This window comes from Drosophila miranda, chromosome 2 (assembly GCF_003369915.1).
Source record: "Drosophila miranda strain MSH22 chromosome 2, D.miranda_PacBio2.1, whole genome shotgun sequence".
In the NCBI taxonomy this organism is placed as follows: domain Eukaryota; kingdom Metazoa; phylum Arthropoda; class Insecta; order Diptera; family Drosophilidae; genus Drosophila; species Drosophila miranda.
Window position 1 is genome coordinate 24,552,356 of NC_046675.1, and position 23,452 is coordinate 24,575,807.

General features: G+C 45.6%; 1 protein-coding gene across 2 annotated transcripts in view; it reads left to right on the plus strand.

The window, feature by feature from the left end:
* LOC108157409 (single-minded homolog 2) overlaps positions 1-23,452 on the plus strand; it is a 35,793-nt gene that overhangs the window by 9,460 nt on the left and 2,881 nt on the right. For both annotated transcript variants that reach the window (XM_033389635.1, XM_033389636.1), the window contains exons 3-7: positions 7,438-7,628; positions 15,925-16,049; positions 20,664-20,753; positions 21,988-22,492; positions 22,565-23,394. In XM_033389635.1, the coding sequence (XP_033245526.1) occupies positions 7,438-7,628; positions 15,925-16,049; positions 20,664-20,753; positions 21,988-22,492; positions 22,565-23,394 (1,741 nt within the window). The remainder of the gene's footprint in view (positions 1-7,437; positions 7,629-15,924; positions 16,050-20,663; positions 20,754-21,987; positions 22,493-22,564; positions 23,395-23,452) is intronic.

Sequence of the window (23,452 nt, forward strand, 5' to 3'; positions counted from 1 at the left end):
CTATACCTTTTCTTCTCCTTCTGCTGCTGCTTCTCGTTCTTCTGTATTTGCTTCCCCTCTTTCTTCTTCCTTGCCCTCCTCCTTCTCCTCATCCTTTGGGCTTTGGCGTTCGTTCGCAGCTGTCAAAAGGTTTTCAAAGTTGCCTTTGCCCGGCGCTTTGATGTCGCCCCCGACTGTCTCTCTCTTTGTCTTACTCACTCACTCTCTCTGTGTTAGTGCGAGTGTGTTGTGTATCTGTGTGTGTGTCAGTAGTAGATACATTTTTTTCCACACACAGCGGCTTTCAGTGGGGTGGAAGGGAGGGGGGAGCTCCAAAAGAGATTCCGCTGCGCGAATCGCAAAAATGTTTAATCGATAAAATAAATGAGTTGCCTTTTGCCACAGTTTTCTTTGGTTTTTGTTTTTTTGTTGATTTGTTGTTGCTGCCCCAAGTTGTTGTTATTTTTGTTTTTGTTGTTTTAGCTGTTGTTTTAGTTAGTTAGTCCACATATTGTTATTATTAGAGCCTGGGGGCCCCATAGGTGACGTTTATTCTTGTGGAGAACTCTTCTTAACCCAAAAGTTCATAAAACTACCAGAACAAACACACAGCTATAACTGTACTGCTCTATGCACTCAGCAAAGGACTGTATCTGACGGATACGAATTGTTTTTGCCACTAAGATCATAAAATATTTGCAAGTGAAACGGAGAATAGCTCGATATTAATATTATGGCGAATCTATTGTGGATACAGACCTTCTTCAATGATTCAGAACAAGATATACGAATTCTAAGGGCAGGTCCTGGTAGATCCGTTATTTATATGTGAAACGTATGATAATCCGATGAAATTGTAATCAATTTTTGTAGAGAAAAATAAACTTAGAGGTGGGGGAGACTCAGAAGAATCCCTGTTGATGCTAATCAAACATATATTTACATACCCTATAGGGTATAGAGTCCTCCTCTCTGAGCGTTACCAATCCCTCCTCGCAATCATTATACCCTCTGGATGTTTATAGCAAACAAAGAACAGCTTCATCTGTCAGTTTGGTATGCCTTGAAAATGTCACAATTAATTGAATTTACATTTTGGCATATTCGAAAATGTCAAAACAAAGACAAAGAAACCAGAGTTAAGCGCCATTTAAAGAAGCTGTCAACATGCTACCGTGTGGCAGAGAGGAACCACTTAAGGCCCAGATCCCAGAATGAGACTCAGAGTCACACACACACACACACACACAGGCAGAAAAGGGGCCTCCTAATCTATGGACCACTTAATGGATCTGCGCCAAATTCACGCATAAATTTCAGGCCTCCAGCATCCCGAAAAAAAGCTGTTAAAATTAACGAGGAGCACAGACAGAGATAGAGAGTGTGCAACAGAGGGAGAGGGAGAGAGACAGCTTCTTCACAGCTTCCAGAGCCAACTCATTAATTTTGTCAACCGAAAAGGGAGCAACGAGAAAAAGAAGAGAATGAATCGCAGTAGCTGAAACCAAAAGCGACTACAAAACGATCGCGCAACTTTGTCAAGATAAAGCCAGGGAATGAACAGCAGATGAAGGAGGTGTATCTACAGGAGGAGGAGGTGTATCTACAGGAGGAGCATCTGGAGGAGCAGGACTGTTGTCTGGGAATGGGAATATCCAGATTCCCAAACAGACTCGCTCGCTCGGCAGGTTCACGGCCCGCGCTAATCGTCAGCGAAAGGCACAAAAAAAAAGCAAAGAAAAAAGGAAGAAAACACCTCTTGAATGGCCGAACCAACCGAATTAAGTTGTTAAACGCATTATTTGCATATTTCCGAATGCAAGTGTGTGGCTGTGGATGCCGCATTAAGATGCCACAAGTGTCTCCTCTGTGCCTGCCTCATTTGCATATTAATTGTGTAAACAGAGGTCGGGGCCTCCTCTTCCTTTTCGCTTAATGAAGTGATAAATGTTATTCCGATTACTTCACAGGCGGATAGCCGCCAAGGGACAATCGTTTTGATCTATGAAAAGAGGATTTGTATCCCTGTATCCCTGTTTCCCGTGTTTATTTTGGGAGCTAATGGCATTATAGACCACATATCGTACATGTATCCCATGAATAATCCCGTATTTGAATGATTCTTTGAGGGTGTGTCTGTCTTTCAAGCAACAAGTGCTTTTGGGGTATGCAAAATCAAAAATTTAGTTGCAACAAAAGTGAACGCTGATGACCCATACTTTGTTGTTGCTGGTGTTTTTACCATTTGTTATTTTTGTGCTTTTTTTTGGACACGCTACTTGGCGTTTCGGTGTTTCGGTGGCAAAAGGGTTGATTGTGTGAGAGGGGCAGGGCGAGGGCGAGGGCGAGGGGGCACTGCGAGAGTGGGGCATCTATCAGCTGCAATGGCGGCACGCAGCTCTCGACCAGCACGCATAGGCCAAAGTCAAAAGAGGAAGAGCGAGACAGAGACAGAGAACTGATGAATGAATGAATGAATGAAACGAGTGTGTCTGAATGAGTGTCTGCCCCTGACTCTGGGTGTCTGTGTGTGTTTACAGCGATTTTGGCGCCAAATCGAGCATGCTATGCGATCAACATGGAACATGCTGCGTATGCGTAATGCCTGGCATGCAACACAGCACAGAGCACAGAGCAGTGGCATGCCGCCTGCCGCATGCCGCCCCTCGCGAAAGCGAAGGCGTAGACAGAAGAGTCACGTGGATGCCATGAACTCACGTGCCCCCCAAAGGATTGCGTGTCATTTCTTTATAAACACATCCAGAAACAACAACAAAAATCAACTGTAGCGCAGGCAGGGGAGTGTGTGGGGGCGGGGGGAGGCGTATGCAAAGCAGTTGATAGAAAGGGGGTAGGGGGTAGGTGATTAAGCAACCATCGACACTTTTAAAATGTGGAAATATTTCAAGAGACAAGTTTGTGTTTTATGGAAAAGCTTACACCGAACTGAGGGATGCGGTAAGAGCCCATTCCAAGGGATATCCTCTGAATTATAAGTATCTATTATCTCTATAATGCCTCCTTGAAACCTCTACCATCTAAGAACAATAGACAGTAAAAAATACCCACTGTATCTGTGTTTTGTGAGAGCTATTGGAGGGTTCAAAGAAACCCTAAGGAACCTAAAATACTCCTTTACTGTACTCCTCTATGTATCTGTATACGTGGCATGTGTGGGGCGTGGCTGCGTTCTGCAGGATTTCGAGATTCTATCTTCCGTGTTGGATCTCTCTGGACTTTGCTTTGCCGCGTCCGTCTGTAGTCTAGTGGGCGGGCGGAGGCGAGTGTGCAGCCTTGCCTTGGACCTTGCAATTTGTGTCAACCCAACACACACCTGTCTCTCCATTACCCAACCCAACCCCACCGCGCCACTTAGGGGCAGGCAGACCATGGAAAAAACCCACAATCCCAATCCCAAAAGTCGTCCGCATTGTAATTTCTTTAAAAGCAATTCATTTCATAATGGGAAAAGGAAAGAAGAAATGTGAAGAAGAATGCCACGCTGGAGCACAGAGAGAGAGAGAGAGAGAGAGAGCAAAATGAGGGTGAAGAAGGGGAGGGGGTGCAGAGGGAGCTACGAAAATGGCGAAAAATAATACATGGGGAAAATGTTCAGAAGGAAGGACGCCGAAGGAGAATAAAAATGGCTTTTTGGGGCTGAAGTTTTCGCAAGGAGCGTACACACACACACACACACAAAGACACACACACACATAGCTATGCAGTTATCCTTTGTTCGCTGGGATTCCTCTCTATACTTCTCTCTCTATGCCCGTACCTTTCTCTCTATATATCTTCCTTTCGTTCTTTCTTTCCTTCTCTGTCTCTGTCTCTGTCTCTGCCTTGACGTTTTTATGGCCCCCAGACAAAAGGTTGAAGCCACCTTTCACCTTTCTCATTCCCCCAAAAACTCTCCCTCAAACCTAGCAGCCCTCCTCCTCCTGCCCTACCCTCAAAAAGTTCTTTACTTTTTGGAAAGTTGTTTATGGAATTCATTTTATTCCCATTCCGTAGTCCTCCTCCGTCTGTAGCCGTTCTCTCCTGCTCCTCCTCCTGCTCCTCCTCCTGCTCCTTGCTCCTTGCTCCTTGTGTAGTATGTATGCCCTTGCCATTTAGTTTCTTTCTTTTCCTTGTGCCCCGACGACTCCCTTTCCCGTTGTTGCCTTCTTTTTCTTATAGATAATAAGAAAATTATACATTTTATGCCGCAAACTTAGAGCGAGACAGAGAACGAGAGAGACTCTGAGAGAAAAAATCCAAAATAAGTAAAAAAAAAAAAAATAATACACCGCATTGCCCCCAATTTAGGTTTTTATGGGGCCCTCAATTTTGTTGAACTGGAAATTATATTTCTATGTCGATTCCTTTTGCCTAATTTCGCAGTGCATTCCAATGCGTCTAACGGTTTTGCTGCCATCATCAATATAATCACCAGATCGGATCCCAGGAGACCTACGAGTATCCCACTATAACTGGCGAGATTTTGCGAGTCGTTTAAAGACCTTTTTGTGAGCGCACCAGACACTGATCATTTTCACAAATTTCTCTGTAATTGGACATTTAATTAAATTAATTTTTGGCTTTTATTTGAGTGCTGCAGAAGGAGAGGGAGAGAGGAATCCCACGTTTAGAAACGATTTGTGTGGAGACAACTGTTTGTCCTTTAACGGAATATTTATGGAATACTTATACATTCCTTTGATTGGAAAACACCGTTTGTGGAATGCCAATAGACCTGAAAAATGGATTAAATTATTATCATTTATCATTGATTTTTGGATAGAGAAAGGAGATGGAGACACCACATTTACCATCGATTAACTAAAAACTCAAGAGAGAACAAGAGAGAACTCCACTTATCCTTGGATACTTATCTTAGATCCTTCTTTTATCCCGCCGTCAGGCATGGGCGAGACATTGGCATTCTTTTAACCGGGGGACAACACCTTAGTGGCATGATAATGGCACTGGGATTGGGGATTGCGATAGGGGCAAGGAATTGGCGATAGCGATTGCGATTGCGATAGAGGAACTCGGGGATTAGCCGACAGAAACAATTTGAGGCAACATGTCGTCCAGTTTTGTGACATCAAACGGACATGCCACTGACAATTACCCGAGAGCTCAGAGCAGAGCAAAAACAACGGAACCAGCCCCCCACCCCCCATATGGATACTGGATAGAGGAGAGGGGTAGTGGCAGTGGCAGAGGCAAAGGCAGAGGAACCTTAGGAACCAATTAACTTAACGCGACAATATCCTGCAACAGTCCTGGAGCCCAGGTCCTAGTCGGAGTCCACACATACACGTATCGTCTGTGTGTTTGTGTGTGCAGCCAAGCAAAAAGGTTTTTAAAAAAACAGCAAACAATGGAAAATGTTCAGCTAAAAAATGTTCAGAACAGTGACAAAAAAGCAACGCAAGAAATGTGGATGGATGGATGGATGGATGGATGGGGGGGAAGGAAGAGTAGGGGAGATGGATGGGGAGTGGAGGGGGTTGACCATGGATGGGGTCGCCTCATAAATTACAAATATAATTACATTTAATTACCGCAATTAACTTTGTAATAATGTCAATGAAAATGATGAGACAAAATATGATTAAAAAATAACACACACCGCGATGGAAAGAGAGGAACAGCTACAGAAAGAGAGGGAAATATGCAAAGAAACAACCAACGAAAGAGAGGGAAAACACACACAGAAAGATACATCCAAAGAAAGAGAAGGATAGATGGCGCATACATACACATATGTGGCTTATAAAGACAATCCTCTAGAACTGCTGGTCGGTTTATCCGCTTATGACCGGAGATAATGATGAATTAGCGGCAAAGCTTTTGTAAACCAGAACGAACCAACCATCCATCCATCCATCCAACCATCCATCCATCCAACCATCCAACCATCCATCAGGCCATCAGTCCACACACAGGCTAATCCAAACTCATCCAGATTGCTGCAACTGCAACCCATTCCTGACTCCCCTACCAATCCCCCTTTCCACCTTTTACCATTCCTCGAGTCCCATCATAAACGGATTTTGCATTTATGAGTGTTCGTTCCCCCCTTCCTTCGAATTGGACGGATTGTATCCGTATCACTTTCAGTATTTGGATTTGCAGTGGTATTTTCCAGACTGCTTCGGTTTCTGGGCTGGGTTCTATTGGGTCCTCGAACTTTTATGACATTTAATTGGAGTGCTTTCTGATTGCGGCCGACTTCTTATTCGTTGTTTATGATTTGATTCATGGAAATTATTAGAGGTAGTCTCTGTGTAGCAATGGGGAAGATGAACTTCTTTGAATCGGAATCTGATACTTTAAATGTTTGCATATTCAGCTTTGGAGTTTTGCTTCGTTTACTATTATTAACTGATTCGAACGTAATTTGGTTAATGATCAATTTATTTGATGTTTCTTATGGTTTTTAGACATGAAAGGCTTTTAGAATTTGTGTTAAAAATTGGTTTCGAAGTTTAAAGATCAATAATAATTGCGATACAGATTCGATTCGGTAGCTGTTTGTGTCCATGCGATAAATTTTTGATCACCAATTGTTGAATTTTAAAAAGCATCCTTAAAACCATATAATGTATAGAAGTCGATATTTTGTTAAGGGTTTAACAGCTGTTTCAAAGGAAAATATCGCTAACATGTCGATTAAACAACGCTTAATCGAATATGTGCTTATCGAGATTTGTTATTTATCGATTCCTACAGGGATACCTTTTATAATAATTAAACCCGTTTTGGTTGCTATATTGCTGGGTTTATTCAATATTCATATAGATAAATTTCAGGTTTAACGATAAATATTTCGACTATTATTTCGATTAAAAGCAGATCCTTAGATAGAGATTAATTGCATAAGCGCAATAGCCCACCCTAAAAGATGATGTCTCTGGAGAAGTTGTAAAACCAACGATAGCTAATCGATTGACCATCGATTATCTCTTTCGATTAACATCCTAAAATACGTAGTGCAATAATGACACGTACTTTCTCACCCAGAGAAAGAGGGCATGGAATTGTGCAACCCGCACCCACATCTGATGGTAGATCGTCTAATGAACCAGAGATCAAGTGGGCATAGCTAATCGAAATCAACCCTCGACCGAGAGTCCGTTTGTGCTTGGCAATCCTTGCCCGTCCCCGTCCCCGTGCCATCATCAGGGGAGGATATTCCGAGGGTCCGTCTGTCTGTCCACTATACCTATATAGTTCTAGGGTAACTGATAAGTGCAATTAATAATTTGGACCTTTTCAAGTTCGCGCCGCCAGCGACTCCGCCGACGCCGGGCCACAGCTGACGCGCGCGGCTTCTAGCGGCTCGCGTTCTATATTTTATGGAGAGCCAACTTTCCATTTATGCATGAAAATTGTTTTGAATTTCCCTTTTGTTTTTACCCTGCTGCTATGTATGTTCTCTGATGTTCTGTTTCCCTCTGCTTGCAGCCTGAAGCCGCCGCCCAAGGATGGCGTCACAAAGAGCAATCCATCAAAGCGGCATCGGGAGCGCCTCAACGCGGAGCTGGATCTGCTCGCCTCCCTGCTGCCCTTCGAGCAGAACATCTTGAGCAAACTGGATCGACTGAGCATACTAAGGCTGTCCGTTAGTTATTTAAGAACCAAAAGTTATTTTCAAGGTGAGTGCGGGATGGAGCAGAAATAGAAAAGCCCCCCCCCCCAGTTTTTGGCCTATTAAATCGATTATGCTTGGGCTCTCTGCGAGGAGACCTTCTCCCGTTCTGGTTTTTGGCTTGGGCTTGGGCTTGGGTTTGGGTTTGGCCTAGAACATGACTCATAAATGATTCAAAACTAATTTCAACGACGCGCCAGGAGGTCCTCTAGTCTGCTCTCCCAAAACAGAAGCAAGAAACAAACCAAAAAGAGAAACAGAAACAGAAATACGGACATACAGACAGGACATACAAAGGACACACGCACGTGCTGTTGACGGATTAAGGCAGACAGAACGGAAGGAAGGAAGGAAGGAACAGGAGCGGTTCATAGAGGGGCAGGACCTCCACTAACATATGTATCTACGACTTCCCTCAGGGGTGCTTTAGACCATGCTTTAGGGATGGGATGAATGGATGGATGGATGGATGGTTGCGTGGAGGGGGATCTCGAAAATATTTCGTATAATTTAAATTAATTAAAACAAATGCAATAAACTCTCGACTCTCGGGCCTTGATGGCTTGATTAACGATTCGTACGCCTCTCTCTCTCTCTCTCTCTCTCTCCTTCGAGGTCATTCACATTAAGCTTTGTTTTAATGAAAAAAAACAAGAGAAAGAGAGAGAGGGAAACATATTTAATTGCTTCATTTGCCATAAAAATTGGCAAAAGACCAGAAGGGGTTCCCGCAGAGAAGAGAGAGGGTGGTATGACAGCTTTAATTAAGTTTAAGTGCAGAATTAAAGCGGGGTCCTGGGAGGTTCCCGAGTCCCAACACCAGCCCCAGTCCCAGCCCGAGCCGAAAAACTCTCTCCCCAGAATAAAGACGACGCCGAAAAAAAAGGTTACAAAACTTGAGTAAATATTTTGACAATTAGCGGTCAAGCCGTAGTTCAGCGTTAATTGCAATGGCAACAGAAAAGGAGCAGCATTTGGACATCCGCTTGCCACGTGCCGCATTGTGCATTGTGAAAAGTCAATATAAACATTAGTTTCCTTTTGCCAATGGCATCCCTGCTGCCAAGCCCTGCTATGCCCAATGTCCAATGCCCAATGCCCAATGGGAACCTCAAAGGACAACGACAGCGACAAGGACTGCAACGACGACGGGTTAATGGACCAGAACCGTTGCGGCGTGTGCCCCGGTGAGTGGCCTCTGTGTCCGTACAGCCGTACACCCCCCCCGCACACCTTCTGGTATGGTAGTATATCCCTTCGACGTTCCAGAGTCTCAGAGTCCCAGTGTCCCGGGGTTGTGAGGTCAAAGTTTGTTTTCCTTTTGGTTTTCATTTGTTTGCCCTCCGCCCCACCAAATACGAGTAGTAGATGTTTTTCGGATATTATCGGGATCATTTAATTTACAATTAGTGTTTGTTTTGCCTTCCGCACCACACACACATAGTCTGGGACTCTCTCTCTGATCGAGGGACCAGGGCCAGCACCAGGACCAGGACAGGGCAATGGGTTTAATTCGGAACGTGTGCCGTTCATGGGATTACCAGGCGGAAGCACTCAAGACGATTAAAATTGATTCGAGAAAGTGTATGGGAAGGATATTGAGCCGATGAGAACTCAAACGTGTCTCATTCTCATTAGATGCCCATATTGATGGAGCTACTATTGGAAATCCAATGAGAAGAAGTTTAACCCTAGGATCTGCATCTGTAGGTACTAAAACACATGGCATTTTTGTAGCTATATAGATATGTATATATCTAAGCATTAGTACGCATCTATGTATCTACTCTATATACTTATACGTTTGTGGGGGATGATGATGACTCCCTTTCTATAGTTGCTTGACCCTGACTTGCGCAAAAACCGAAAACCGAACCCAAAAACCGAACTCCAAGTCGCTCTCTCAACGTTTGGCTTTGCATTTGCTTTAGTTTCAGTTTCAGGACCACGCCCTCCGCACTCCTGCCCCCATCCTTCAGGACCGCTTGATGATTTACTAATTCTCTCTTTCGTATTTTTTTGTGCCTTTTTCTACTACGAGTCCGAGAGTATCTCTGCATTGGGTTTGTGCTTCCAAACTAAATAATTAAAGCGCGCTGCTAATGGCCCATTGTCTAGCAGAGGGAGACGGCGATGGGGCAGCGGGGTAACTGTCTATAATTGCCAAAGGGCCAAGGACTACCACCTTATGGCTACTATTCTGGCAGGGCCATAATTGTTAAGACGCGCAATTTCTACATTTTTAATGCCCGTGGAGGTCGGCTGCTGCCGCTGTCTCCCGGCGCTTCGACGTCTGCCTAATTGATGAGTTGCGTAATTAAGTGGCAAGGGAAAGTCGAGAAACAATTGCTAAAAACATTAGTTGTTATGGCCCTTTTAGATATTGATAGTTCTTGCCTACACTTTTTTACGATTATTATATGTACATTCTTTTCTGCGGTAGCTCTTTTGGGGCACACGCAAAGCAGCCCCCGCCAGCACCGCCACCACCACCACCGCCCATTAAATGCCATTTAAATGCGCCATAAAAACCAGTTCATAGGCAAATTGTGTTCCCAAGAAGCTTCCAGTGGCTTCCAGAGTCAAGTACTTTTCAAAGATTCGGTAATGTGAGATGGGAACAAATTTGCATTTTCATTGCCGTCCCTGCCGCCTGCCGTCTGCTTTGGTGGGGGTCTTTTTTTGCGTTGGTTGAAAGCCCCCACCAGAGTTCCCACACATGATTAAAAGGTGCACTGAGAGAAAGGAAACCAAAGAAAAACTACAATTTAGAGTGGCTTATAGTTCTTGGAAAGAAACTCTTATTGGAAGATCTTGATTTCACAAACGCCAGCTGTTCACACTTCTTATGATATGTTTTCCCTAGGGTAGGAGATTTCAAAGGTTCCCCTTGCTCGATACAAAGGACCAAAACCGGTTTAAAGTGTGCCACCAGGCGGTGGAAATTCGTTTCTACTTTCCTTAGAGAAACCTCAACATCTCATGAAAACCCTTTCACAGCCAGCAGGTAATTTTTGTAGTAAACATTTTCCTGATAATTAAAGGAAGAATGGCTTATTACCACTCAAAATAGGTTTTCCTTCATCTAAAGTCTACCATTGCAATACCCAAATACATGCCAATGCCCATTCGTGTTTTGTGTCTTTCGTTTAACTATTTGTCTGAGGAATTTGTATAATTTTAGCCAGGAAATGCACTGCCATATTACCATACTTTAAAAATCACTTATCATACGCTTCCTCAACATAAACCTTCATTTCAATCAACGAATTTCCTTGTTGAACTTTCAAAAGTAATTTCCTAAACGATCCCCCCACCTGAGACTGCACATTTTCCCTCAGTGTGGTCTTGGGCATTTCATATTCGGTTAATAGATTTGCTGGCAAATCATGTCGCCATTACTTTTGACTCGAACTGACTGTCGGCTCTTTCTGGCCGCCTCGCAACTGGTTCTCTCTTGCGGCTGCTCGTGGGAAGTGGCAATTGCCGCCGCAATGTTGTGGCAACCTGCTCTAAGCATATTATGAATGAATGCATCTGTGGCAGACCACAGTGGCGTGGGCGGGGGGATGCACCTAATGGAAGTCACCCACCGATTATCGGCCGCCACGACAAGGTCTTTTGGTCACTGTCTGTCCCGTCCTTTCCCTTTGCTGTTTGTTGTTGCGGCCAGGTATTTATGTTATTATCAAAATTGGCCCACAGGCAAGTGCTCCCAATAGGCCGGTGGGTGGAGGCCAAGGCTTAGTTCTTAACCTAAAAACATACTAAAAGCCAACTCCAATCTGCTGCTCTGCATGCCGTTGCCTCTGCCGTTGCCTCTGCCGTTGCCTTACCCGGCATTTGGCCAATTTTTCGTACATTGTAACATGACTTTCGTGCGTTGCTCCAGTTAAGGCATTTTCCTCTTCCCCTCTCCGTGGTATTATAGCCAGACAATGAATGGGTCGCAGGCGGACATGCAATCAGTCAGTCAGGCAGGCGATGGCGATGGCGATGGCGATGCACTTGCCTACCAGCTACTCTACGATACTCTTGGTGTTGTTTCTGGTGTTTCTGTGCCCCAGAAGGCGTCGCATTGTCACGCCGGCCAATTCACAGCTGTTCCTCGTACATATGTAAGTATATAGAGGGGTATATATGTACTATATAGCCCAGACAACATTGCGTGACTTTACGTAGGTCGACACCCCTCTTCCTCTTCTCCCGCCCCCTCTCTATCCCTCTCTCCCTTTTGGGCATAGGCTCGAGTGCTACAGATACCACAATGTCTAAGGCCTAGTTCAATTTAAAGTCCATTAAACGATTCAACAACTTTAAAATGTGGAAAGCCCTCAACACCCGATTGTTGGAGTGTTGGAGAACCTTTAACTTCTCTTTCTCTCTCTCTCTCTCGCTCTGCGGAATGCCTTGGAATGTCAGTTACTCAGTGGAAAGGAAGGAACCTCTAACGAGCCTCCGAAAACGAATAACCATCAAAAAGAACGCCTAGGAATGCCTGGTTTTATGGGAGGAAACCGCTTAGCCCGTTTCAAGGAACTTTTTGCTGGAAAAGAAATCCACTTAAGTGGAGTTTATTGTTCCTTGAAACAAATCGAAAATCAAGGCTTAAGGCCTACAGAGTTAACTAGAGCTAGAAAGTCTTTAGAAATAGTTCATGGGGTATCTGAGGGATACATTTAAACCATTTTCCTTCTATAAATGTGTGCCTTTAAGTGTGGAATGTCCTTATTTATTGTTTTAGATCTGCTTTTGCTAGTTTAATAGGTCTAAAACATTCAGATATCATAGAATATTGACTGTCAATAGGAGAGCATTACCTTTTTCATTTATTGCATCTTCTCTAATACTCTACCAATCGTATCTTTCTTCTTAATAATCTCTCCATCCACAAATCTTTATTTTTATTAAATATCTATCAATTTTTTCATTATTTACCGCATCTTTTGTTCAACATTCTTCATAGGGAAATCTTTTGAACAATTCTGCAGTAACTTTAGAAGATATCTGAAGCCATCTAATGTGTATATCTCTATATATCTTTTCATACATATATCTATCTACATATTTATCTATCTATCCATCTATCTATCTATCCATCTATCTATCCATCTATCTATCTATCTATCTATCTATCCAGACATGCATTTCTCTATCTGCTGCCACCTCTACCTTTCTCTTTCAAGCCACATGTTCCACCTCAAGGTATCCCCATTTCTGTCAGACTTCCCATCCGTTTACCACCATTAACCCTTTTTTTTTGTTGTTTGCCCCACACCTAAGGATTGGCGATTGGGGATTGGGTATATCCATCCGAAAAGCGCTGTCAATTATGACAGCTGCCAATGGCTGAATGCCTGAATGGCTGGTGGATGGGTTGATGCTTCTGCTTCTGCAGGGCCCTGGCGCTGTCAGTTTTCCAATCAAATCCGCTGATGGGTTTGACATTTCCATGACATATTTGCTTCTGTCGGCACGGAAAATATTTGCCAAAATGTCAGAAACTTTAAACTTTATTTATTATTTTGCGCCAAGCCGTGCCACCGGCCACGGGGCCACGCCCAGACCCAGCATAATTGACGCCATTTGGATGGGAGTAGTGGGGGGGGGGATAAAAAGCACAGAGGAAAATGGAATATGAGAATGGGTGGAAAAAGAGTGGAGCGGAGTTGGAGGAACGACTGGAACTGAGGTGCCGTCAGAGTGCAACGTCATTAGGGCGAGTATCTTTTGGGTCTTCTGCTTTGCCGTTTGCTGCGCACGCTTTTCCGCTCGTTAGCTTTTCCCCAGCTCCAAGCTCTTGCCCCCTCCGCCGCCCAGACATGTTTTCCCTCGGGGCTCACCATTTGGGTGGGGTCTCGACCATCGCCTTCGCCATCGCCATCGCCATTTTTATGTACATCATCGAGAGTCGCCCCGCCCCTGTCCTGCAGCTGAGATTTTGCGCTTTTCCGGTCTTTCCCGGCCACAGATATTCATCCACCGCATGACCATTGTACAGGGTGGATGGGGGATGGTTTTTTCGCCCCATTTAACGACTCTCCAAGGGTTGGTTATCCCCGCCAAGATGGCAGAGAGAGAAAGAGAGACTGCGAGAGTCCGAGAGTGCCAGAGAGCAGGAAAAACAGCAGCTACGGAAAATGTGTCGTAAATTTGCTTTATTTCCACCATGTAATAATACAATGTAAGTGCAATAAAAGCAGACTCCCCCCCGGACTTGGCCCCGTTCCGCCTGTTCAGATTTTGTAACCCAAAACTGAAACTAAGCCTCAAAGCCGGCCCAACCCAAACCAAAAATCTAGGCGCGCAGGAAAATTAATTAAATGAGTTTATGCACGTACCAAAAATTCAAATGTACAACCAGAAATATTCATAAAAAGAGCCTCGAAATGAATGTAAACTGAGCCTAATTAAATTATGAATAATTACGGCCGGCTCCTAGGCCAAGTGGCTGTAAAAGGATCACGCCAGGATTACACGCACATGATGCAATTTGTTTGGGCCCACATTAGGCTACTCCCGCCACCGAAATGGAGAGGGAGTGGACTGTGGCAACTATTTGTTTTATCGCACTTTCGCTAAAATGAACAATCTTTCTCGAAAGAGTGAGAGAGGGAGAGAGTGGGCGGGTGGGGGAAGTGGAGACTCAGAGCGGAGTCACTTTTGTTAATTTGATAAAAAGGCCACCAAAAAGGCCGAGATTAAACCGAGGCGACAAGGAGCTCCAGTTTTGCGGTTACCTCAAAGGTAGGGCCACAGAGAGGCAGAGAGGGTGTGTGCTGCGCTGTGGAAGGGTGAAGGGTCAGTGTGGTTGGGGGAGTGCTTCAGGGAACCGCTAATTGAAATTGAAGCCAAACTCTGAGAGTTCATTTTGTATACCCTTTTCAGAGGGTATAACGGTTTTTGGGCAGAAGGATTTCCGATCCTATAAAGTATATTTATTTATTACCATCATAGTTATATCAAATTTCAGGTTTTATCGGTATCTGAGAGCAACTTTTTAGAGAAACTTCCTTGAGTTGAAGTGTGAGTCTCTAAAAGAGAGAACTTACCAATTACTAAACCAAATCCACAGACTTTAAACCATAGCCATCATAGGTACATATCCAAGGTCGATGGATCATGATAATGCCATGTCCATACATAAATCCTTCCGTCTGAATGGTATCTGATTCCACAGCACCTATTTTTACGAATATCCACGAGGATTTTATATGACTTTACACCAAATATAATGACTATATCGTATAGTCAAACCACGTAACGAAGGATCTGCAAAGGGTATCTAAATCTACGACCCCAAGGACCTGGCTTTTCCCTCACGTTCCTTGGTTCTTGGGGGTTGCACTTGAGGAAGGACGGGCGGCTTCAGGCGTTTTCCATGCGTGAATTAAGCATTTTCCTTTGTTTTTATTTTAGTTGCTGTTTTATTTCACTTTTATACATTTTTTATTTCACTCATTTGCGTTGATAAAAATCATAATTTATGACATCAGACATCAGCCGGCGGTGGGCATAATTTTTGGCCAACAAACACCCTCTCCACGACCCTCCCTTTCGAGGGTTTACCCTCCTGTAGCCACCCCTCCCTCGTGGTAGGCCCGAAAACCTTTTACTAATATTGTGAAAATATATGAAGTTCCATTTCTTTTATCGTTTATCGCGCATAAATCAATTTTTGTGACAAATTTATTATAAAAACTCTGCTGCGCCGCCGTCGCCTACGCCGCCGTCAAGAAATAAATAAACAAAAAAAAACTAGAGAAAAGAGAGTGAGAGTCGAATGAAAAAATATATGTAGAATGAGTTTTCCTCGGAGGAAAATGGCTGCCCCAGGGGTGGGTACTATCGGAGGGGTGGCACTGGGAGTGCGAGTGCGAGTCGGTGGGGCGAAAGTTCTCATAAAATATTACAATGACACCATAAACAATTTTTAGTACTTTTGCCAAAGCTGTAAATATTTATTGTACGAATATATGGTGGAATTTCGGGGCTCCTACCAGCGATACACATACATATACAAACAAACACATCTACTGATATATATATGATATATTGGATTTTTATGAAGTTACTATGGTTATGCCGCCAGTCTCAGGCCTCGTCCCCCCCCCCACTCCAGTCGGTTTATTAAACAATTGTGGGGAATATTTATGGGCAAGCAATTTCCTTCGTGCCTCCCTGCCCCCCTGCCCCCGCCCCCTTTTGAGCGGGGTACATAAAATATTTATGGTTAATAAAATATCCCGAAAAATTCCTTCATAAATATTAAAGTTTCTCTGCCTCTGCCCCTCTCTTTGCAGTTGTTATGCATAAGGATAAGGAGGAGAACGGTGTCCTGCCCCACATACACGCACACGATGGCTACAGGACCCGGGAGCTGGGCGCCTTCGAGCACGGCCTGCTGGATGGTGATATGTTCCTTCAGGTGAGTAGTACCCAGGACCCAGTACCCAGTACCCAGTAAGAGTTTCAGCCCTCTCCCCACCAATCACCTACATTTGTCTTCATCAGCTTTCATTCTTTCTTTGATGGCTTCATTGGGGCAACCAGGATATGCTGCCACCCCCCCCCCCTAATCAATCAGCGTCTTGTTATCCAAGAGAGAAAGAGAGAGTCTCCATTGATAAATGAGAGACACGCAATCGAAGGTTGAGTGAGGGTCAGGACAATCCGATTCCATCATTTCGAATGGTCTGCAATTAATAAGTGCTTTAATTGATTATCCTCCTTGAGGAATGCTTATCTAAGGGATGAAAGGGAGATGGAAGGGATGATATTTGCCATCTTCGGCTCGCTAGATCCCTCTTTTATGGGCAATCGAGTAAATAAAGGTCTTTAAACAATTTCACACACTTGAAGGTCTAAATGCTTATAAGCGATTTCCCAATCATTCCGATTTACAAACGATCTCTGATTTCTGTATAATTAATAAGCGGCTATCAAGCCGCAGAACGAGGCAACGGCAACAGCTGCACAAATGTGGAACAGCACATAAAAAGTTATGCATTTCAAGTTTATGTGCCACAAAACAGAAAAACAGAAAAAAACAAGAGTACAACTTCAATTAAATTGTCGCAAAGCACTCCCCCAACAGCCCCCGTGCCTCACCCCCTTGGGGGGGGGGCAGTTGCATGTTTTTGTTGAATTAAAAGTGCATGTGTCTCTCTGCCTCTCACTCTCTTTCCTGCATGGCGGTGTGTGTGTGTTGCACTGTCCGAGGCGCCAACATATGCACTTGTCACAGTCATGACAGTTTAATTTAATGCCCACATAGCTCACCGGGCATTGGAGCAGCGAGCAGCCGGGCCACCAGGCAAGTGCTGCCACACACACGTCTGACACTGCCACTGCCAGTGCCACAACAGCCACAACCTGGGGACAGACACACACGCAATTGTGCAACAACGCGCATTGCATTGCAACAACAGCCTGCCGCCTGCCGCCTTCTGCCTTCCTTTTTTTTTTTTTTGGCGCTCGCTGCACTCCACACACAATTCAATGTCAAAGTCTCTTAAACTAAAACCACCCCCCTCCTTCCTACTCGCTGCAGAATGTTGCACATTGCAGTTTCGTGTTTGGCTGCATTACGTATACGCAGGGTGGCCACCGGCCACCGAAACAAATTTGAATGCAAGCCAAAAAAGCCACTAAAGTCCCTTGCCCGGCTCCAGCTAATTGTCGAGCTCAAAAACTGCACAATTGTGCATTTCCGTGCATATTTTTAGTCTGTCTCGGAGTCAAGGAGGAAAACGCCTGGAAATGTTCTGTGGGGAAATGGCTAAATGGGGGAGCAGGGTGTGCATATTTAGTTTTAATACCTCAGGTATTTGTTACCTGTTGCCCCGTTGAAGTTTTACTTTTTGCAGAAGCAACAACAGCTGCTGCTGCTGCTGTTTGAGTGTGGGCCACATATTATCATTAGAAAATGGCATTTTGTCACGCAGCTCGCAGCCCCCACCCATACATACATATGTACATATATGGAGTATACACCGTTTAATTGTCTTCCGTTTTCACTGAAAGTAAAACACTTTCAACACTCATTTTCAACTGAACTCCGCTTCGGCTGCATGCAACAGTATTTGTTTTTTTTTGGGGAGGCAGGCGGTATACCCACCCATACTGACTAGAGACACTCGCAGAGAGAGGTGGGTCCCTCGATTGGGGTGGCCTGTAGCTTTATTAAGCAATTATCCAGACGAATATGGACAAATTGGCCAAACTAGACAGACGACTATTCCGCAGTCGCCGCCTCCTCCACCGCCTTCCTGCATCTTGGGCTAGGAAATGGTAAAATAATCGCTGCCAACTTATCAAATCTTCAAAGTGAAATGCAAGATTTACACAGAAACACAGTGATATACCCATAATCCCACACAGAGATGTCTATAAAACCACACACAGATGCATGTACCCATAAACAGGCAAACACACAGATACCCTTCAACCCGCACAGAGATACCCCATAAAAGTATCTGCTGGATGTCCCCTCCAAACGTACCCCACTCAAAAGACGGGCGTGTATTATTAAAATCGCATTAGAAGACGCCGCAGACGCAAACGCAGACGCAGACGAGAGCTTGTCTAAATTGTAGCTGCTGGAGGGAAAGAGAGAGCCTCCTCACACACACACACACACACACACACATGAGTATGCATATCCTACGGAGTGCGAGGGAGATGGCCAGAGAAACAATTAGACTGTGGGGAGAAATCTTTCATGTCCGTATAAAAACATAAAATGCCGCAAGAAATGAAACGAGAGGAGAGGAGAGAAGAGAAGAGAAAAAGAGTAACGTAACCAATGAATGAAAAAATAATAATAAGAAAAAATGTAACCAGGATTTGGGTGGAATAACAGATACCCTTTTTGGGGGCTTAGACAATAAATATATGTTTGAGGCAAATAAAGTTTTTATTCTTTGGGTAAACAATACAAGTCTTCATAGATCTGAAATTATTTGGAGAGACCTTTTATTCCTTAGGTATAGACATAGGTATAGAAAAGATCATGTCGATCTCGAAATTAAAACACTTATATTTGCCATCAAAGGGCATCTAAAATTTCTTGTTTTGTCACAGGATTCTAAGTGCTTCCCTACTCCTCCTCTTGAAATCTTCCTTATATGTAATAAGTTATCCAAAAATAGTGTATTCCCAATATCAGAAACCTCCTCACTCTCTCTCTTTCTTTTGGTATATACTTCTCTATCATTCACTGGCTACTGGTTGAGGCGGATCTTTAAGACGATTATTGATGCTCGACCACTCGTCCGATCTCATCTCAACTCATCTCTCAGCTCGGACTGATGACAATCCGTACGCCGTATGCTGGGGCCATATCCTTTGGAGGCTGTTGATGCGTTTTAAATGATGACGCCACTTAGCATTTATGTCGGCTAATGCCAATGCTCCACAAGCCCCATCGCTTCCCCCAAGCTGTTTCCCGCTGTTTCAGGCTCAGATCAGCTCTCCTCGCCTCCTCTGATGTCGTCTCAGTTTCAGTCTCAGAATGAGGCAGGCTCTGGCTCTTCCCTGGACCTCCTGCTCTGTAATTAGCAGCAATCGCGCACATTTTTCTCCGGCTCAAACGAGGGGGGGACGGAGATGCGACTCTGCCTGTGCCCGGCTGGCTGGTGGCTGCAAATTGATATTTAAATACGCCCGTATTAATTACGGGCCGTATTTGTGTGCCGAGTTCTGTTTTCTGTTGGAGTTCCTCCTGGCTTTTTTTGCTTTTATTAATTACCGCCGCACCGCAACAGAGGCACTAATGGAGCATTGGCAAATTTGTCTTTCGCTGCGAGGCCGGGTTTCAATTTTCATTTTCATTTCATTTCACACGTTGCACGTTGCACGACGACGCCAACACCAACACCAAACACGACGCTTAACGCTTACCGTTAGCTGGGTCCGTGTGCCGTTGTGTTCCACTTGAGATCTGCAGAGGAGAATCGCATGCGTGGCGTCCATTAGCAGTCCATAAAACCCGACTTTAAATGCAATCTAAAACAATAATGCGGCCCCCAATAACACAACAACACAACGGAACAACAACAAAAAACACAACAATGAAAATTATTACAAACTTTTGCATGGTCATATTTATCGTACACTTATTTCTTGTTAGCCAAGTTTCCAGCTTTTGGCGACGACAACGCATATCCGAATAGATAATAATTACAATGGATCATCTCTGGGGATCTGGCTGCCATAGAGAGTGGAGCTGTGGAGAATGGAAACCTGCAATTACATCCAAAAAATCTTTGCCTCCCGCTCCCTGGCTCCCCCTCAATCCCGCTCTCTCTCTCTCTGTTCAGTTGAAACGCATTGATTTAATTGCCAGCCATTTCCTGGTTGTGTTTGATGTGGAACTCCACACGGAGGGATCGGCCATCGGGCAGCGAGGCGGGGACTGGGGGCACTGCGACCTGTGGCTTGGATGAAATGAGCCGCTTAAGCGCTGATTACGCTTTGGTTGCGGCAAGCGCCGCCACTGCCGTCGCCATCATCGCTGGTTTCTGTTGTGGCAAGGTTCATTCGAACGCGGCATCCCCCCACAGCCCCAGATCCAACCAGTCATAGGCATAGGCACTGAGAGATATTATGGAGAACGGTTAATGGTGTTTTCGCAGAAAGCAACAGCAAAAACGTATCCTCTGGATTCATCCGTTAAAGTTGTGTTTGAAGATCTTGTCGATTCGAAAGAATAATAATTTCTCGCTGTGTAGTCAAAACACCGTAGGCTTCCAAGATGGATAACATTTCATTCACGAAAATAGTATGATGAACCCCACAGCAGCTACTGTAATTACCCCTTTCCTTTCTCAGGCCAAGCCCAACCCTCAAATCATTCCCGTTCCAGTCATTCATTCATCTATCCATCTATTGATTCCATACCTGAGGAGTCTTGCCACTTGCTACTTGTCTCTGGAGCAACATTCATGGCCCCAAAAATAAATTTAATTCATAGTTTTGATTTAATTTTGATGCCACTCATTCACATTCACATTCTCATTCTCTTGGGTTTTCTTTGCAGGCCCTAAATGGATTTCTAATGATACTGACATGCGAAGGCGAAGTCTTCTTTGCCACGCACAGCATCGAGAGCTATTTGGGTTTCCATCAGGTAAGTGCCACCGAGCTGGCTATAATCTCCTATCCGTATGTGTATTTCTCCTCTCATCATTTTGATTGATTTTAATTGCCGAGGGTTCTCTTGTGTTTGTCTGGTTTTTTGGGTCAAACTCTGGCATGCCATGCTTCCGCATGTCTTGTCTGCCAGAAAAAGGAAGGAAACGAGTTAGGACAAAGTCAAACCCACAGTCAAGAGTCGGGGGTCCCAAGCAAGTGCTACTCGTACAATGAACCAATAACCTTCAGGGAACATGACTTCAAGATACCCTAAACCAAGTCCTGCGCTTCGCATGCATCGCGATCCCTTTGGAAAGTGTGTGGAGCCCTCTTTTCTTGAAGTGTATTGGGACCTGTATCGATTGGGGGCTCAGTCGATCTGGCGTTGCCCTCAGACAGATCATAAATTAAAATCAGATTGCGCAATCGCTGGGAATTTCCTTCGAGAGGCAGACGAAGGATGCCGGATCGTAGATGGTAGATGGTACAAGATGTTCAGTAGCAGGGCGTTTACCAGATTGATTTCGATGCTGATGCTGGGGCTCTTCCGATTTGAGTCCAGTTTTGGGCTCCTCCTTCATTGTAGTGTTTTTTGCCTACTTTATTGTCGAATGGAAATTGAAATCGCAGTTAGCTTTCGCCTCCAGCATCCTTCTCCTATGGATATTCTTTCTGAATTTAGTTGTAAATGTGTAAAGCGGCACATGCCACGCCCCGTTTGGCAGCTCAATTAAAAGCGTAGCTCCCTTGGAATCGGTTTGGGATTGGGAGGCACGATTGGTGGTACGATTGGGGGCAAATCAGTTGCGTTTGTTTGCTTTTTTGCGCTAAAGAAAGTTTTGTGTGCCACAAGCCGGGAGGGGAATCCCGTACCGGACCCCATTCCTTCTGGATATCTGGATTGCGGATCCCCCCTCCCCCCGAGGTAACCACCTTCTTTCTCCTCCTCCTGCCCTTCTGCTCCTGGCGCGTGCAGAATTTATGTCTCAATTTGTAGCCAACATGGGGCGCATTTTCAATTTGCGCGAATTTTGATTTATACGCCCCGAAAACCCAAGGCAAAAGGGAATAAAGAGAGGGAATACAAAAGGGAGGAGGGAGAAGAAACGCAGAATAAAAGCGGGGAGGAGGGGAAAAGTTACAGAGAAAAGACAAACCAAAGACGAAACAAAGTTAAAATCAATACGAGAAATCCCTTTTAGAGTTGACTGACCTTCATCTCCCCACAGTCGGACATCGTCCATCAGTCCGTGTACGAGCTGGTCCACTCGGAGGATCGCGAGGAGCTGCAGCGCCAGCTGCTGTGGAACAGCTTCCTGCCCGCGGACATGTCCAGCATGCAGCTCTCGGAGACCCTGGCACCGGACAAGGCGCTCTATCTGGAGCGCAGCTTCACCGTTCGCTTCCGCTGCCTGCTGGACAACACGAGTGGCTTCCTGCGTCTGGACATCCGGGGTCGCATCAAGATCCTGCACGGACAGAACCGGAAGACGGAGGAGCCGCCACTGGCGCTCTTCGCCTACTGCACACCCTTTGGCCCGCCCAGTCTCCTGGAGATACCGCACAAGGAGAACATGTTCAAGTCGAAGCACAAGCTGGACTTCTCCCTGGTCTCGATGGATCAGAGGGGCAAGCATATACTGGGCTATGCGGATGCCGAGCTGGTCAACATGGGTGGATACGATCTGGTGCACTACGATGACCTGGCCTATGTGGCCAGTGCCCACCAGGAGCGTAAGTTGCAACCACTACATGGTCTTCCACAGAAGAGCCTCTGCTAACGATACTCCTCCGTTTCCGTTTCAGTTCTCAAGACAGGCGCCTCGGGAATGATCGCCTACCGCTACCAGAAGAAGGATGGCGAGTGGCAGTGGCTGCAGACGAGCTCCCGTCTGGTGTACAAGAACTCCAAGCCGGACTTTGTGATCTGCACGCATCGCCAGCTGATGGACGAGGAGGGCCACGATCTGCTCGGCAAGCGAACCATGGACTTCAAGGTCAGCTACCTGGACACGGGCCTGGCGTCCACCTACTTCTCGGAGGCGGACCAGCTGGTTGTGCCGCCCAGTGCCTCGCCCACGGCCCACGCCCTGCCGCCGCCGGTGACCCCGACACGACCCAATCGGCGCTACAAGACGCAGCTGAGGGACTTCCTCTCCACGTGCCGCAGCAAACGCAAGCTCCAGCAGCAGCAGCAACAGCAGCAGCAGCAGAATCAGCAGACCTCGCCGCTCGGCGGTCAGGTGGGCTCGCCTTCGCCTGCCGTGGCTGTGGAGTACCTGCCCGATCCGGCGGTGGCCGTGGCCGCCGCCTACTCCAACCTCAATCCCATGTACACGGCCTCGCCGTACGGTAGTGCGGCGGACAATCTCTACATGGGCAGCTCCATGCCGGCCAATGCCTTCTATCCGGTCAGCGAGAACCTCTTCCATCAGTACCGGCTGCAGGGAGCCGTCGGCGGGTACTACACGGACTACCCGCACTCCGGGGCGCCAGCGTCGGCGTATGTGGCCAATGGTTTCCTCTCGTACGATGGCTATGCCATTGCCTCCAAGGCGGACGAGAAGTGGCAGGAGACGGGCAAGTACTACAGTGGCTACAGCAGCGGCTATGGCAGTCCCACGTCCACGCCCCAGGTGAGTGGCATCCTTTCTTCTATGGGGCTTCCCCTGGCTAATCTTTGTGTAATCCTTG